This window comes from Castor canadensis, chromosome 17 (genome assembly GCF_047511655.1).
Source record: "Castor canadensis chromosome 17, mCasCan1.hap1v2, whole genome shotgun sequence".
Lineage (NCBI taxonomy): Eukaryota > Metazoa > Chordata > Mammalia > Rodentia > Castoridae > Castor > Castor canadensis.
Window position 1 is genome coordinate 66,836,941 of NC_133402.1, and position 18,362 is coordinate 66,855,302.

The following is an 18,362-nucleotide window of genomic DNA, read 5'->3' on the forward strand; positions in this document are numbered from 1 at the left end:
GGGGCTTCTTGGCTGTTTCCATAGATTAGCTATTGTACATAGTGTTGTAATAAACATGGGTGTACAGGTGCCTTTGTTGTAAGCTAACTCACAATCCTTTGGGTATATCCATAGGAGTGGGATTGCTGGATCATATGGCAAGTCTATGTTTAGTATTTTGAGGAGCCTCCATACTGTTTTCCATAGTGGTTGTACTAATTTACATTCACATCAGCAGTGTGTGAGAGTTCCTTTTTTGTTAGAATTGTTTTAATGACAGCAATTCTAACAAGAGTGAGGTGGTATCTTAATGTGGTTTTGATATGGGTTTCCTTTATGGTCAGGGATATTGAACTTTTTTTTTTTTCGTATTTTCTTTGACCATTGGACTTCTCTTGACAAAGCTCTGTCAGTTCTTTTGTCCATTTCTTACAAAATACTTTTTGAGCTCCCTGTATATTCTTGTTAGCAGTCCCTTGTCTGATGTATAGCTGGCAAAGATTTTCTCCTACTCTCTGGGTGGTCTCTTCAGTTTAGAGACCATTTCTTTCGCTGTACAGAAGCTTTTTAATTTCATGTAGTCCCATTGGTCCATCTTTTCTTTTAACTGCTTAGCTGGTGGTGTTCTACTGAGGAAGTCCTTGCCTATGCCTATTGCTTCAGAGTATTCCCTGCTCCTTCTTATACGAGCTTCAAAGTTTCAGGTCTGATATTAAGGCCCTTAATCCACTTTGAGTTGATACTTGTACAGGGTAATAAACATGGGTCTATTTCAGTTTTCTCCATGTAGATGCCCATCTTTCTCAACAACATTTGTTGGACAATTTTTTCCATTGTATGTTTTGGGCGCCTTTGTCAAAAATGAGGTGGTGGCAGCTGCTTGGATCCATGTCTGGGTATTCTGTTCTGTTCTGCTGGTCCTCATGTCTGTTTTTGTGCCAGTACCATGCTGCTTTTACTGCTATGGTTCTATAATATAGTTTGAAGATGGGTATTGTGATACCTCCAGAGTTGGTCTTTTTGCTTAGTATTGCCTTGTCTATTTGTGGTCATTTGTGCTTCCACATGAATTTTAGGGTTGAATTTTCAATCTCTATGATGAATGTCATTGGGATTTTGATGGGTATTGCATTGAACACATAGAATGCTTTTGGTAGTGTAGCCATTTTCACAATATTGATTCTGCCAATCCATGAGCATGGGAGCTCTTTCTATCTTCTGATGTCTTCGATTTTCTTCAACGGTTTATAGCTATCCTTGTGAAAGTCTTTTACTTCCTTTGTTAAGTTTATTACTAGGTATTTTATCATCTTTTGAGGCTATTATAAATGGAATTGTTTTCATATATTCTTTCTCAGTCCGTTCGTTGTTGGTGTATAGAAAAGCTACTGAATTTTGTAAAGTGATTCTGTATTCTGCTACTTTGCTGAAGGTTTTCTTTTGGTGTCTAGGAGTTTTTTTGGTGGAATTTTTTGGGTCTTTTAGGTATTAGATCATGCCATCTGCAAATAGGAATAGCTTGACTTCTTTCTTTCCAATTTGTGTTCCTTTTATTTCTTCTTCCTGTCTTATTGCTCTGGTTAGGAATTCCAGGACTATGTTTAATAAGAGTGGAGAAGGTAGACACCTTTGTCTTTTTTACTTCAGAGGGAAAGGGTTTAGTTTTTTCCCATTTAGTATGATGTTGACTACAGGTTTGTCATATATAGCCTTTATTATGTTGAGGTACATTCCTTATTGTATCTAGTTTTATCAGACCTTTTGTCATGAGAGGATGTAACTTCAATGAGGTTTTAAAAATTAGTCCCATCCCCTAAATGATACAAAAGGTAAACCAGGTTACAATGATTGCTATTTCTTTGATATTTGTTCCAATAATGATTTAAACACAGGTAATGTTTTATAGGACTAATAGTCTATAATCAAGTTTTTAAAAAATTTTGTTTGATGAACAGTAATTTATTGTTTATATTACTCTTTTAATTACCTCAATATCCTTAGTAAAATTCAAACCGAAAGCAAATCATCTCTATTTCTTTTCAAATTTATTTCTCTTTTTAAATTAGGATATATTCATTGTATGGGGGATTCACCGTTATATTTCCAAATAGGCTTATATTATACATTGGTTAGATCAGCACCACTGCTCACCTCTTGATTCCCTCCCGGCCCCACTTAAAGCAATTGCAAGGGGTTTCTTTGCTCCATTTTATATAAGTATATGAAGTCTATCAACCATATTACCTCACCTAAATGTCTTTCATTTACCTCCCCTACAAGTTCCCTCCCATCGTCTGCACCTATTTTACAATCCTGTCTTTCATTATTAATATTTAAGTCGATGTTCAAAGGGGTTTCTCAATGTATCCCCACTGTGAGCGTACCTTACTTTGGTCCCTTCAACCCATTCCATTACTTTCCCTTACCTTTTTACCTTCCATCCCCCATTTTTCAACGCCTTTCAGTATATATCCTTATATCATCTACCTTCATAGATACTGTATTTATGATATTACTGATGCTCTGTCATTCTCTTTTCCTTTCCCTTTTTCCCCAAGTTCCATAGAGTAGTTCCACTATTACAAACAGCTTCTACACATGAGCTTTTATTGCTCATGTTTGTTTTTGTGTATATGTTTATCTTTTGGATCTATCTTCCACGTATGAGAGAAAACATGTGGCCTTTTTCTTTCTGAGCCTGGCTTACTTCACTTAACACAGTGTCTTCCAATTGCATCCATTTACCTTCAAACCCCATGTTTTCATTATTCCTTATGGCTGAGTAATACTCCATGGTATATGTACTCCATTTCCTTGATCCATTCATCCGTTGTAGGGCACCTGGGTTGTTTCTGTAGCTTGGCTATTATGAAGAGTGCTATGATGAACATCTCTGTACAGGTGTCTCTACTGTATCCTGACTTAACGTTCCTTTGGGTAGATACCCAGAAGAGGTATCACAGAATCATATGGCAGGTCTACCTTAGCTTTTTGAGTAAATTTATTTATTCTTTCTTTTACCTTGAGAAGCTATTCTTGTTAAATCAAAAAGGGTAAATATTTCAAGCTTTTGAAGTGTTGAATTCTAGCACTTGAAGGATGTTTATGTGCTAACACTGTTACCAATAGAGCTTGTCTGGGATCAAGTGTACAATTAGAAGTCTAATTTCAACAACAGGGATGATAGTAACAAATTCTAAGAATACAGGTGCAGCTTGAAAAAAGTAGAAGCTGTAATGTATTTCCCTATTTTTGAGCTTAGGATCTACCAGCCATCATCTCTCTGCAGGCTTCAAAATTAAACACTCATCTTGTAGAAAAAAGTGGAATGCCTTAGAATAGAGAGAAGAATAATTCTTAATGAGTTTTCTTAATGATTTTGTATTATGAATAAATGAAATCCACCAGGCACTCAATAGTAGATATCATTCAACATGAGTGAAATTCACTTCTATGATGGAAATTATAAAAGTGTTATGAGTAGACAGAATTCCATAGTCATTTTGCTGGAAAATAAGCACTGTTTGATTTTTCAGGAAAAAAAGAAATATTTAGTATTCTTTAGACCTCAATGTCTTTTTCTTTATGGAAATTCTTTTTTTTTCACTCTTTTTTTTATTTTATCTTTTTTACATTTTTTATGGAAGTTCTTTTGAAGGGAAATGCTACTCCACAATGTAAGGAAAGGAATATCAGGTAAATAGATATTCATTAGCAAATGACACCATTGAATAATTACATATTTAATAATTCTGGGCTATCTGGCAAATTTCTCATATTTTGTTGATAAAAAATTTTCACCAAAGTTTTTACACTCAGGGTTCTAAGTAATTACTTCTGTGTTGATAATATGCCTTACTCTACTTAATATTGTAGTCACTTCTTTCTAAACTAGAAAGGACAGTTTATGGCTTGTTCTTGGTGCAAGGATTGACTCCATACTTTGAATGAAATTCGGGCACCATGAAAGTTTTGATAATGGGATTAAAACAACAGCTGCATAAACAGAGATCTTTGAGTTGGAAGGAAGTTAACAGTCTGTTAACAGACATTAAAAATTTAAAAACTTAAGGACTCCATACATTAGTGATTCCTCTGATTGACATTTGCTAGTTACTTCATCAAAAAATACCAGTGATTTATAATAGCTCAGTGATTGGCATGCAATCTGAATGTGCTGAATTAACAAAAGGTTAATAAAGCAGCATGAACACCAGATGAAGTTGTTGAGGTCGCTCTCCTGTCTGACTACAAGGTGGCTTTCTTTTACTTACCTAGTCACTTTGAGACTGAGCTCTATTTTCTTTTCTCTCTCTATCTGTTTCTGGCTGGCTGGCTTTGCCTTTCTGTCTAAGAAAATAGCTTGCCATGGCAACTTTAAATTACTTCATAGTATATTCAACTCAATGTGCTATTTTCATAGATCATAATTAAAATAAGTTTCAATTATAATTCAGCCAAAGTAGGAAATAATATTAATTATAGACTCTTCAACACTGAGAAATACCATGGTAAGTATTATCTATTTGATTGTCTTATAAAGTGATCAGGGAAATAGCGTTCTCTAAAACTCACCAAGTGTTCATTGATTGTACCCATATGGAGAATATTCATGCAAACTTTAATTTCAGTGTAGTTTCTTTGAAACAGGAAGAAGCCTCTTGCTTCACATGGAAGCCTGTAAAATTTCAACGGAAGCCTAATTCTATGGAAGCAAGAGACTGAAATTCTTTTTGTAAAAATATGATGATAAAGACATACTCTTCAGGGATGGTATAGAACTAGGAAATTTAGGTCATCACACTTGCAGTTTGAAGCTACCACAAAGCTTTGGATGGTAAACTTTGTGGTCTTTTTATTATTTCCTGTGGCAATTGAATATTTCAGGACAAATCAAGTTACCAGCAAGATTTAAAATCCATTTTTGGTTTCTTTGGTCCATTGAATTCCCCTTCTAGTTTTAGAGTTGACTTGAGTCACAGTTATGCCTATCAAATAATTTTGTGTCTTCACAAATGACTGATCATCTTCTATCGTGTGTTGCTCATTGTGATTGAAATGCTATTTATAGAAATAGTTGTGGTTGTTATTTTCCTCCAAAGAGAGTTTACTTTGCTTTTCCTGGTACCTGAGAGCACCAGCAATTCATAACCACCTTAATTCAAATCCAGAGCTTGATATATCCTGGGGCACAGAAATAACCTGAAGCCAGGCAGCAGTCCACTGTAGAAAGGGCAAAGTAACTACTGAATTGAAACTCTGAGTTCAAGCTTAGTGGTCATTGGTTTATCAAAGTGTCCCCCATTCTTCATGAGCCCTATATTCTAATTTTTTCTTTAATCCGGGGTGTTTCCCTCCAAAACAAAAACAAATAACAGCTAAACGATTACTTAGTTCTTCAAATTTGGCAAATACAGGATGGAGACAATCCAAGGGACCCTCAATCTTTAGGTTTTGGCTGGCAATTGCTTACCATATTCTTAACTCTTTAATACTTTACAAAAAAGATTTTAAAATGTTCCATCTGACTTTGAAAGTAACGCTCAGTGGGAGAGTATTTCCTAATTACCCTGCCATTAACAGAAGTGGAAATTCCATGTTCTTTTTAACCATAAATATTCTACCAGGTAATTTCTCCTCAGATGTTTTCCTTGTGAAGTTATTATTGTTAACATCTATTACATTAATTGTTATGTGTGCACACACATCTGCACATGCACACACAATCGCCAATCGTTATTACTGTAAAGTAGAATACTACATGCTAAAATTTAAAATTGCTATAGTGATTTTAAAGTTTCGGGTTTTATATTAAGGACTTTGATCCATTTTGAATTGACTTCTATAGAGGGTACAAGGTAGGGATATTTTCAGTCTTCTACATGTGGATATCCAGTTTTTCCAACACCATTGGTTAAAGAGGCTGTCTTTTATCCAACATATGTCTTTGGCACCTTTGTCAAGAATCAGATGACTGTAACTCTCAGGGCTTATTTAGGGGCATTTTATTCTATTTCATTGGTATAAATGTCTGCTTTTGTGACAGTAACATGCTGCTTTTGTTACTATGGTTCTGTAGCATAGTTTGAAGTCAGATATTGTGATACTTCCAGCATTGCTCTTTTGGCTCAGCATCATTTTGACTATTTGGGACCTTTTGTGTTTCCATATGAATTTTAGAGTTGATTTTTCTATTTCTGTGAAGATTGTCATTGGAATTTTGATGAGTGCAATGAATCTGTAGACCCCTTCTGGAAATACAGTCATTTTTACAATATTAAAATTGTCAATCCATGAGCGTGGGTAATTCTTTCATCTAGTAGTGTCTTTTTCAGTTTCTCTTTTCAGCGTGTTTTACTTTTCATTGTAGAAGTCTTTCACCTCCATGGTTAGATTTACTTTTAGATGGCTTTTTTTTTGAGGCTATTATAAATGGATCTTTTCCCCTGATTTCTTTCTCAGCACATTCATCGTTGATGTATTGAGAACTTACTGATTTTTGTATGTTGATTTTTGTATCCTGCTAATTTGCTGAGAATGTTTATCAGATAAAAGAGTTTTTATTGGAGCAGGCTTTAGGGTCTTTTAAGTACAGGATCTCATCTTCTGCATGTAGGGATAATCTGGCTTTTTTTCCTTTACTATTTGTATCCCTGTTTTCTTTTCTCTTGCCTTATTCCTCTGGCTAAGGATTCAAACAGTGTACTGAGTAAGCATAGAGAGCTTGGACACCCTTGTCTTGTTCCTGATTTTAGAGGAAATGCTTGTAGTTTTTCCTGTTTACTGCAATGTTGGCTATAGGTTTGTCATAGTTTAGTTTGGTTCAATTTGTGTAGGTTATATGTGTCTAGAAATTTATCCATTTCTTATAGGAAAACAAGCTTTCAAAACATTCCCCAGAGATCCTCTGGATTTTACTGGTATCCTTTTCCATGTCTAATTTTATTCATTGGGTCTTTTCTGTCTTGCTTTTGCTTGCTTTGGCTAAGGATTTGTTAATCATTTTATCTTTTCAAAGAGCTTTTTCATTGATTTTTTTTTTCATTTTTCTTTTATTATTCATATGTGCATACAAGGCTTGGTTCATTTCTCCCCCCTGCCACCCCCTCCCTTACCACCCACTCCACCCCCTCCCGCTCCCCCCCTCAATACCCAGCAGAAACTATTTTGCCCTTATCTCTAATTTTGTTGTAGAGAGAGTATAAGCAATAATAGGAAGGAACAAGGGGTTTTGCTGGTTGAGATAAGGATAGCTATACAGGGCATTGACTCACATTGATTTCCTGTGCGTGGGTGTTACCTTCTAGGTTAATTCTTTTTGATCTAACCTTTTCTCTAGTTCCTGGTCCCCTTTTCCTATTGGCCTCAGTTGCTTTAAGGTATCTGCTTTAGTTTCTCTGCATTAAGGGCAACAAATGCTAGCTAGTTTTTTAGGTGTCTTACCTATCCTCACCCCTCCCTTGTGTGCTCTCGCTTTTATCATGTGCTCATAGTCCAATCCACTTGTTGTGTTTGCCCTTGATCTAATGTCCACATATGAGGGAGAACATACGATTTTAAATCTTTGGTCTTTTGAGCCAGGCTAACCTCACTCAGAATGATGTTCTCCAATTCCATCCATTTACCAGCGAATGATAACATTTCGTTCTTCTTCATGGCTGCATAAAATTCCATTGTGTATAGATACCACATTTTCTTAATCCATTCGTCAGTGCTGGGACATCTTGGCTGTTTCCATAACTTGGCTGTTGTGAATAGTGCCGCAATAAACATGGATGTGCAGGTGCCTCTGGAGTAACAGTCTTTTGGGTATATCCCCAAGAGTGGTATTGCTGGATCAAATGGTAGATCGATGTCCATCTTTTTAAGTAGCCTCCAAATTTTTTTCCAGAGTGGTTGTACTAGTCTACATTCCCACCAACAGTGTAAAAGGGTTCCTTTTTCTCCGCATCCTCGCCAACAGCTGTTGTTGGTGGTGTTGCTGCTGATGATTTTTTTTTACGTTGTTCTTTTCTCTACAATTTCATGAATTTGTGTCCTGATCTTTATTCATTCTGTCTTCTAATTCTAGGTTTTATTTGTTCCTATTTTCCAAAGAAACTGAGGTTATATATTTGAGTTGTCTCTGGTTTTTTAATGTAGGCACTCATTCCTATAAGCTTCCCTCCCAGAGCAGCCTTTGCTGAATCTCATAAGTTCTGAATGGTCATCTTTTTATCTCTACATTCAATGCTTTGGACGTTATCTCTTTATCCATCTACCAGGTTACTATTTCCTAATTAGTTTAGTTCTGTGCCTGGTTTGCTGCCAAATATCTCCAGCAAACATGTTTTTAATTTTAAATGTTATTTAGTGCACTTTATTATATTGAGTATTTATATTTAATTTTCTTTCATGTTTTTACTCTATTGTCTTTTATTACAATTTTTATTTCTTCAAACAGTGCTTGGTTGTTTTTCAAATTCTTGTCTTATCATCTAACTTCTGCCCTTCAGGTATTTTTGACTTGCTGTGTATTTTTTACAACCTGTAAGCATAGCTATTTGTAATCTTTTTGTGAAAATACCAGTAAGTCATGTCATCGTTTCTTCCTGCAGGTCCTTGCTTACATTTTTTCTTTTCTCTGTGTGTCTGATTATCTTTGATTCTAGTTGCCCTTAAAAAAATCAATTTTTTTTGTTGGCATCAGTGGCTTACACCTGTAACCCTAGCTACTGGGGAGGCTGAGATCAGGAGAATTGCAGTTCCAGTCCAGCTCAGGCAAAAAATCATTTGTAAGACCCCAAGTCAGTGAACAACAGCTCGGTGTGGTGCCATATGCCCAGTCCCCTCAACTGTATGTGATGGGTAAAATAGGAGGATTGAGATCCAGGCCAACCTTGGCAAAAAGCAAGACCCTATCTCCAAAATAACCAGAGCCAAAAGGGCTGGAGGCATGGATCAAGCTTTGAGATTACCCAAAGCTTAGTGTCCGGGTATCTTTTTCTTGTGAGACATTTTTCTTATATTTGAGTGCACAATAACTAAGACCCATCTTAAACAAAGTTTGGAGTTCAAAGTTACAGACGTGCACAAAAACCCAGGAGGAGATTTTCAGGTAGCAGATTTCTTAACCAATGATGAGTGTATCCCTTATCATCGATTTTGACAAATGAAATGATGACATCATAGGAGTTTTGTGGCAAGGGGGGTTTCTCTCTAATAGGGGTGACCTTATGCTAATAAAGCATTTCCAATCATAAGAGTATTAGTGAAAATAATAGCTTTATCTACTGTACTCAGTCTGTGCCAAGCACTGTCACACACTTAATGCACAATACATAATAAACATATTGCTCCCAAATAATCCTGTGAAATGTTTACAATTACTCACATCTTGCTATTAAAGAAATAGGTTTTATGAGATTAAGCAAGTTTCCCAAGACCAAATTGGTTAAAAGCAGAACTGAACTTTTCTACTAAGGTCTACAAAAACCTACACTGGATGCCTGATGTATATTTATTTCCACAAGGCAAAAAAAGATTTAGTCTACATGCTTCAAGGATAATTCTTTTAAAGTAATATATGGGTAGAGGGAGAAAAAACTTCATAGGATCATCTTTGGAAATTTTCCAAAAAGTACATTAGCATGTTAAGGAAGTTGTGAAGATCTGCCTTGCTCTGCTGTCTTATTTAGACAGTTAATTCATTTTACCCAGTCTTAAGTAAATGCCCATGATACCCTGTTTTTTATTTTTTTTTTGCTGAGTGAAGAGTAAAAATATATGTTCAAATACCACTTCTGTATTTTTAAAAAAGGCAAGGTACCCTTTTATATTTGATTAATGCTGCTGCTGCTTAAAGTATGACTGATGGCATTTGAAATGGATACAAGTGCCACTTAAATTTTTTTAAAAGGAAGAAATAAGAAAGGAGCAATTGAGCAAGAAAAATATAATTCTTTATTTTTGTCAGCTCATAAATGAACACTTTACACAGTTAATTCTCTGTTTTAATGGAGGCATTTAAAGACAATAAGCCAACAAAAAGATAAAAATATATATGAGTAATTAAGAGACATTGGCATTTTGTGAGTCTTAGTGTCTCTCCTTTCCTTCTTCTCTGATAAATAAGGATACAGTGTTTTGGAAATCCTAAGCACTTTTATTTGTGTTGCTGCATATAATCTTATTCCTAACACTTCAGTATAATTTTTAATATGCAAAATTGGCTTCAGAATTTTATATCTCTGCAGTTGCAAGTTCAGCTCTACTGTGGTCATGGAACTTATGAGTAATTCTGTTTTTGTTTTCCTGGGAAATTTGTGGCACTGCATTCAGAATTGTTCCCAAACTGTAAATCGATCACACAACTCCCTTGCTTACAATCCTTCAGTAACTTTTCTTTGTCTATAGAAGAAAACAGAAATGCTCTAGCTAGTGCGCACTGTCTTCTATTTTCTGGCCCCTGGGTAGCCCTCTTGTGCCAGGTTAACTCCCTCCACCCTTTCCTTGCCCTTCAGCCACTCCAATTGTTATTCCTCAGACGGACTGGGCTGTCTCAGGTATATGTGCTGCTCATTGGCCATTTGGCCTGTCTTCAATGCCCTTTATTCCTGACGTCCAGCACTTCTCATCGTTCACAACTCCATTCAACTGTCACTCCCTCTTTGATGTTCTCAAGCCCATCCCAGCAAAAGCTGCTATGTTTTTAGATTATCAGGCTTCCTGCAACCTTGCTCTGGCTTCTATATTACTATTTCTCCATTTTATTATAATTATTTAATGCTTAGTGCCACTTCTCTGCTAGGCCTTAAGACTGGCATGATAGACAAAACAAAATATATTTGATTGAATAAAAAAGAACATGAGTGATGTCTAATTCACTAAGGTGCTATAAAGTTATGTAAACCCATGGGCTTGAAATCCTTTGTAAGCTCACAGACCACAGAGTCACAATTATACATTTATCTCTTTTTTATCCAAATACTGAGCAAGCAAATCGGGACAGAAGCCATTATGAAAATATTTTGAGGAAGGTTGAAAATTGTGCATTTTTATGATTAAGTCCATAAGATATGCAAATACTATAAACATGAATAGTCGCTTAAAGATCACTCTGATGTCATCTACATTGTGATAATCTATATCACCACACAAGACATAAAAAGCAAAGGGTGAAGGAAGATGAATATGGTGGATGTATTTCATATTCACATATGAAAACAGAGCAATGAGACCTTTTGAAATTGTTCTATGAAAGGGCAGAGGGGGAATGAGGAGAAAGATGGCGGGAGTGAATCTAGTTAAGATATATCATTTTACTGAGGTAGTCATTGCCTATGCCAAAGGGATATGAGTTGGGTTACAACCAAGTCCCTTGCACACCCATGTTCATTGCAGGACTACTCACCATAGCTAAGCTATGAAAACAGCCAAGATGCCCCACTACCGACAAATGGATTAAGAAAATGTGTTTATACACAATGAAATTTTACTCACCCACAAAGAATGAAATTTTGTCATTTGTGGGTAAATGGATGGAACTGGAGAACATCATCTTAAGCGAAGTCAGCCGGGCTCAGAAGGACTAGGGCCACGTTTTCTCTCATATGTGAAATACAGACATAACACAGATACAACAATATTATTTAACACTGGTCACACTAAGAGGACGTCACATACGAGAGAGGGAGGCAGTTAAGGTGAATATGGTGGAATGTACTTTCTATACAAGAATAAATATAGAATTCTTAAACCTGTTGAAATCACCATAAGGGGACTTAGATAGAATGAAGAAAAATAGAGTAGATGAACCAATTGGGGTTATAATACATACGTATTGAAATATCACAAGGAAACTCCCTGTGTACCTTCCTTTATCTCAAACAAGCAAAAATGTCAGTTTTTTTCTTTTTTCCTCTACAAAATTGGGGAACAGGAGGGTGGAACAAGTCCTACCTGGGGGGGACATTTGTACCAGTAGCAGGGGGGGAGGTGGTAGGGAAAGGGGGTAGGAGGGTGAATATGGTGCAAATAATATGTACACATGTTACATTTTGTATTTACCTATGTAAGTACAAAAATGATAACTGTTGAAACTGTTCCATGAATCGTGGGAAAGAGGCTAAAGGAGAATGGTGGAGGGATGAATTCAAGTATGATATATTTGGTATATTATAAGAACTTTTATAAATACTACAACGTAACCCCATCCAACAAAACAATAAAAAAGAGATATATCATGAGCACACATGTAAATGTCACAATGTATCTCCCTGTACAACTCTGATATACCAATTTAAAAAGTTTTTAAAAGACATGAAAACCAAAATCTCCAAATAACACATGATGTGGGATTGTGTATGAATGACTGAGTCTTTGGTGCTATAGTGTAACAGGTGCTTAAACAACTTTTGTAGAAAATCACTGACTTCTTACTTGAGCCCATGAATTAACGAACAACAGGAGAAAGACTTGGCATTCCTGTCTTTATTTTATATAAGTGTTCTTAGCTGTGACCTGTTCCTTCCTCAGTCACTTTATAGTCTACCCCGGAATCCAGGAAAGACAGGACTTATTAATAATTTGTTTATAAGGAGGGATGGAGGAAAGTGACCCCAAGGAAGGGAACAGCAGAGCCTCTACAGGCCAGACAATAATGACCTGGTTTTCCTCAATAGGCTACTTCCCTCAAGTGATAACAGTGATAATAACTTCTCTGGAATGCCTCCCCCAAAATAATTACTGAAATAAGACCCACCAGGCCATACTTTGACCTGAAGTGTTTAATCACTATGCATAATTTTCCCCTGCCCCAATTCTTGGTTTATTTAAACCTAAAACTCATGTGTATACCCCCAAGATGGCTGAAAGTGGGCCTCTTCCAACTGTGTCTTGGGTCATGTTCTTTGCCTTCATAGGGACTGTCTCATTATCTGCCACATTGGGGTAGTGGCTGGGGTTGAGATGTGGAACCCCTGGAGTTTGGGCCTGGGGCCTAACACTCCATCTCAATAGGAGTTACTTCTAAGTACACTAAGTGAAGGCTACATAGCAGACAGTGGTTTTGACCCAGGCCTCTGATTGGGAAGATTTATACATGAAAAGCCATACCTAGGGTATATGTGCAGAGACTCAGAAAGGAGCTGCTGTGCTCTTTTCATTAAATTTGATGCACAGTGAATCCAATGAGGTCTTTGGAACCTTCTTCATAGTTCTGTGGCATTGACCACATGATAAAACCCTATTCAGTCATCTAGCTTTAGCTCAGATGCTACTAAAAGTACCCCAGGAAAGTATTCCTTTATTTTTTGTCACTGAATTCCCAAGATCATTGCCATATCATTTAGAATGAGGTTCAACTTTATTTGACAGAACAACTCCTCCCCTTTGCCCCAACAGTCTCTGAAATACAGATGTCTGTCTTGTTTTTTTATGACTCCACAATCATAAATGACTCAAATTCCTTTTATTTTTTCTGCTGTTTCCTGACTTTCACTTCAGGTTATATCATCATCCAAGGTGGTTTCTGGAGCTCTGGCCATTTTGCTCAAGTTTCAGGAGAAGGAACTAGGAAAGAAGGAAAGAAGGACAAAAGGGTGTCCCTCTAAACACCATGAAGAGCTTTCCAAGAAATTCAACCCAACAACCCAGGCTTTCATCTCACCAACCAGAGCACCATGTTGAGACAGGTTGCAGGGGCTCAACCCTCAGAAGGGCATTTGAAAGGAGGCTAAGCACCATTAAATGTTGTAAGAACAAAGCTCTTTTGATCACTTTAAGAATGCTAACTTCAGGTAAATTATTTGAGGTACATACTACTCTTTGATGATTTTCCCTTTCAATACACTTGAACTGCTATGAACAAGCCATTCCGTTGCTTGAGTGGCAGTTGTCAGATCCCTTCCCATGCCAGGCTGCCTCAAGTGGGAAACTGCCAGCCAAACAGACCCTTTGCAAACTGCTGGCCTGCTTCTAAAGTAGCCTGCTCCAAGACGACTATCACACTAAGGTACACTTCACTCCGGAGACAAGGTCACTGCAATTGAAGCCACACTTTTGCTCCTGAAGGATTTGCTCCAGTGGAAACCTGCACCTGCCCTGGAGGCCATCACTCAGTGGACTCTAGATGATCCTGTTGCCTGCAGCTATTCTTACTCCAGCTAGGGGGAAGGCGCTTCTCTGATGGCTCAGTAGAAAGCCTGTGATTGGTTCAATGAAAGACTGAGATTGGTCCTTATTGTAAGGCCTGTGATGATTGGTGTAAATTACAATACCAAATTTGCATGACTTTCCCATGCCACGACCCTGTTATGGCTACAAAGCTGGGCTGGTCAGCTTGTTTTTATAGTCAGAGCAAAGACACCCCTTGCCTCCACCTGCTGCTGGAATAGTAAGGTTCAATAAAATGTTTCTCCCAAGTGGTCTGTTCTTGCCTACTTATGAACTTTATGAAGGGTAAAGTGGTGGGCTGAGTTGATAAAATGAAGAGGAAATAGCAACAACAAGCAGCAGTGGTATTGACAGCAGCAGTAGGGATGAGATGATAGTTGGAGCATCTCAGAGATGCAGCAGGGCAGAGATAGTGGGAAGCAGAGGTGGTGAAGGAGAGGAAGGATGGGGAAGTATAAAGGAGGTTGTGAAGAGCTGATGACAAAGTACTGCAGGTCCCAATTGCTGGAGGAGTTCCAGGGGGAGCCTCCAAGACCTAAGGATCAAGGGCCCTCACATGTGAGGCTGAGAACTATGACAGTGGCTTCAGTTAGGAGCTATGGGTTCCAACGCTCAAAGCATGGAACTGTAACACTAGCTGGAGCTGGCTGCTCCTAAGAGTCAAGGAGTACACTAGTTTCTGAGTGTTGGGCACTGGCAATCAAAGCCCAGTGCAATAAGCCTGCAGCTTGAGCACCTGGCACCATAAGTCTCTGTCTGCTAGAACGTGGACCTGTGAGCCTCTAGTTCTCAGGACCAAGAGTCCCAGAGTCTGTCATCCCAGCCCATAAGGTTTTGGCATTCAAAGGTTCATGTCTACTTACTTCGAATTTCTGTCTTGGGTCTGGTATTAAGAAAGGAAGCATGGATGTTTTATGTGTAGCTGTCAGTCTCTAACAAGGTTTTTGTGATATTTATTGTCATCCTTTCTTTCCATGCCAGTTATTTGGGACCCTGTTTTCTTTGCTCTCACTAGATCCTAACTACCCCATGTATGAGTCATAGTCTGTAGATGGCTAAAGGGAATAGTTAAATACATGAGGACAGAGAAGTAGAGAGAAGTAGAGGATGTATGCTATGGGGGAGTGTGAGACAAGAGGGCTAGTGTAAATTGGAGCCAAATTATAGCAGCAAAGACAAAACAAAGATATCATTACTAAAAGTCATAAGCTCTTACTTTAATTTCTGCTGAGGACATAGTCTGTATAGAAATTACCTCTTAATTAACCTAGAAGGTAACACACATGCACAGGAAATCAATGTGAGTCAACTCCCTGTATAGCTATCCTTATCTCAACTAGCAAAAACCCTTGTTCCTTCCTATTATTGCCTATACTCTCTCTACAACAAAATTAGAGATAAGGGCAAAATAGTTTCTGCCAGGTATCAAGGGAGTGGAGGGGAGGGGGCAGAATGGGTGGTAAGGGAGGGGGTGGGGGCAGGGGGGAGAAAGGACCCAAGCATTGTATGCACATATGAATAATAAAAAAATAAAAATTAAAAAACAGAAATTACCTCTTAATTTGCTTTGAAATTTGTAGATTAATGCAGTGGCAAGTAGCAGTTTTATTTTCTCCCAAGAGGAATAAGAGGATCGGACATTAAGCTACCCAAACTTAATATGGGAAATAAGTGAAGTTAGATGCTGCAAACTATGGTGGTTGGGAAGCCTAGACAAAGAAATGGCCCTTTCACCTGGAACAGTTCCTTCAAACAAGTAAAATGGAAACCAACACATTTGATAGTTTATACAAAACTTCTCTTCATCAATAGATCTCACCTTGGAATTTGCTTGTTTTAATATAACAGTTCTTTTGGTGTGTGTTTTCTGTATATCAGAGTCCTTACACTAAGAGGCTTTTCAAAAGCTTTTGGTCACTCCTTAATTCAATGTGAACAAGTCATCTAGCTTCTTATATTAATAGTCTCTACATTTTAAAAATTGTGGGCCCTAGGCAAAGCATTCCTGACGTCCCTCAATACATTAATACTTGTCATATATGTTAATGTAATATACGGAACTTATTGCAGATGTTATAAAGCTATACAAATGTAGAAATTATAAAATGGACAATATAAATATGAAATATTTATCACTGAAATTCACTTTTTTCTCATCCTGCAATGCATTGGCTTATACACCATTACGTCTTGACACGCCACAAAGCAAGCCTTACTCAGCTCCCGAGAGAATCTCCCCTGACAATTGAACACTTTCCCTTTCTTTGCAGAGTTGGAGGATGACTGATGTTAAGCACTGGTTTTCCAAATTTTGGACAGAGGACCGCTTTGTATTCTTAAAATTAGTGGATTTCAGAGCTGGCGGTGTGGCCCGTGTAGTAAAGTGCCTGCTTGGCAAGCACAAGGGTCTGAGTTCAAACAGTAGTACCACCAAGAAAGTAAAAACAAAACAAAAAAAGGTTAAAATTAATGGAGATCAGAAAGCTTTGGTTTATGTGGCTCTCACCTAGTATTTACCAGGACCCAGAATGCAACCCTGAGAAATGAGAGAAATCTTTCTGATATGATATTATCCATGCACATCTGCAAGAGTTCTGCTGCATGCTTAATTTTAGAAAGAAAATGTCCTTATTAAAAAGTCCTTTCACATTTAAATCAGTTAATGTGAAAGTGCATAATCTCCCCTTCCTCCTCTTCTTTCTCATCCTTCTTCTCTTTTTCCAATGCCAGGGTTTGAACTCAGGACCTCACACTTGTTAGACAGGTGCTCTAACACTTGCGCTCTACCCCCAGCCATTTTTTGCTTCAGTTATTTTCTAGATAGTGTCTCGGACTAGCTTCAGAGCACAATCCTCTTACCTATGGCCTCTTGTGTAGATGGTATTACAGGCACACACCACCACACCTGGCTTATTTACAGAGATGGGCTCTCCTTAACTTTTTGCCTGGGCTATCCTTGAACTGCAATTCTCTTCATTTCTGCCTCCAGAGTAGCTAGGATTACAGGCATGAGCCACTGCACCTGGCCTTTCCTCCCTCTTCCAATAGCAGTCTGAGAAAGGTGTTTCATAAAGAAAAATAATATTTCCAGGAAAACTTTTCCTTATTATTAAAAATGTATGTAAATATGCACACACACACCTACACCCAAAAAAGATGGTAAGAAAATTAAATTTTCTGTCCTCTTGACCGGGCAGCCTGTTTAAGGGAGGGGAACATGCTTGGGCCTGTTTTCACATGTAGCTGTGATCAGCATCACTTATGCAGTTAAAGGAGGCTCAGTGTGAGGTAATGGAGCCTGGAGGAACACAAGTGCCTGAAGTCCTCTAGCGTCCTCCCGTGGGCTCTTGGGTGCTGATGGTAGCTTGCTGATTCTAAGACTCAGCCAGCTGCCATTTTGAAGGGGCAGGTGTTTTGCTTGCTTATGTCAGGTCACACTCTGTGGAGCTGGAATGAGGGACTGTAGAGCCTTCCCTTCCCTTTGGTTCCCTTCCCTTCCCTTCCCTCCCCTCCCCTCTCTTAGCCCCCCTCTCCTCCTCTCTGCTCTCCTCCCCTCCCCTTCCCTTCCTTTAACTGCCTCTTCTCTCCCTTTATTAAGGCATACCACTGGCAATCCTAGTCTATTGTTGCTATTATAGAAAGCTATCACAATTTGAGCATGGTGGTTCACGCTTGTAATCCCAGCTTCTTGGGAGGTTGAGCTTAGGAGGATCGTGGTTTGAAGGCAGCCTGGGGGGGAATTAGTGAAATGCCATCTTACTCAATAAGCTTGGTGGTACATGCCTGTCATCCCAGCTATGCAGAAGGGGTAGGTAGGAGTATCTCCAGCCACAGGCAATGTGAGATATTACCTGAATAATAACTAAAGCAAAAGTGTTGGAAATGTAGGCCCCAAAATGACCACGTGGAGAGGAGTGATCTGGCCAAGAGATTCTTTATTGCCGGGTGGGAGAGAGAGAGAGCCAAGAGAGAGAGAAGCAGGAAGGGCAGGGGCTTAAATACCCCTCAATGAGACTCGGCATGATCTGATTGGTTAGGATCTTATGGTTCATGCTGATTGGAGGTCAGGGCACAAGGAGGATTCAAGCTGGACTTGAGGCTGGACCGTGACCCTGGAAAACAAGCTTAAGGGTCCAGTAAGAACCGAAACCTATGGGCGCCATTATTGCCAACATTCCTCCCTTTTTTGTTTGTTAAGGAAGGGGGGCGTTGTGTTTGCTCTGGCTTCC

At 38.3% G+C, this 18,362-nt stretch overlaps 1 protein-coding gene across 1 annotated transcript in view; it reads left to right on the forward strand.

Moving 5' to 3' along the window:
- Positions 1 to 15,519, forward strand: part of LOC141418516 (uncharacterized) — a 147,589-nt gene extending 132,070 nt beyond the window's left edge. The window contains exon 4 of the mRNA XM_074059300.1: positions 13,465 to 15,519. Within this exon, the coding sequence (XP_073915401.1) occupies positions 13,465 to 13,571 (107 nt within the window). The 3' untranslated portion in view covers positions 13,572 to 15,519. The remainder of the gene's footprint in view (positions 1 to 13,464) is intronic.
- The last annotated feature ends 2,843 nt before the right edge of the window (positions 15,520 to 18,362 follow it).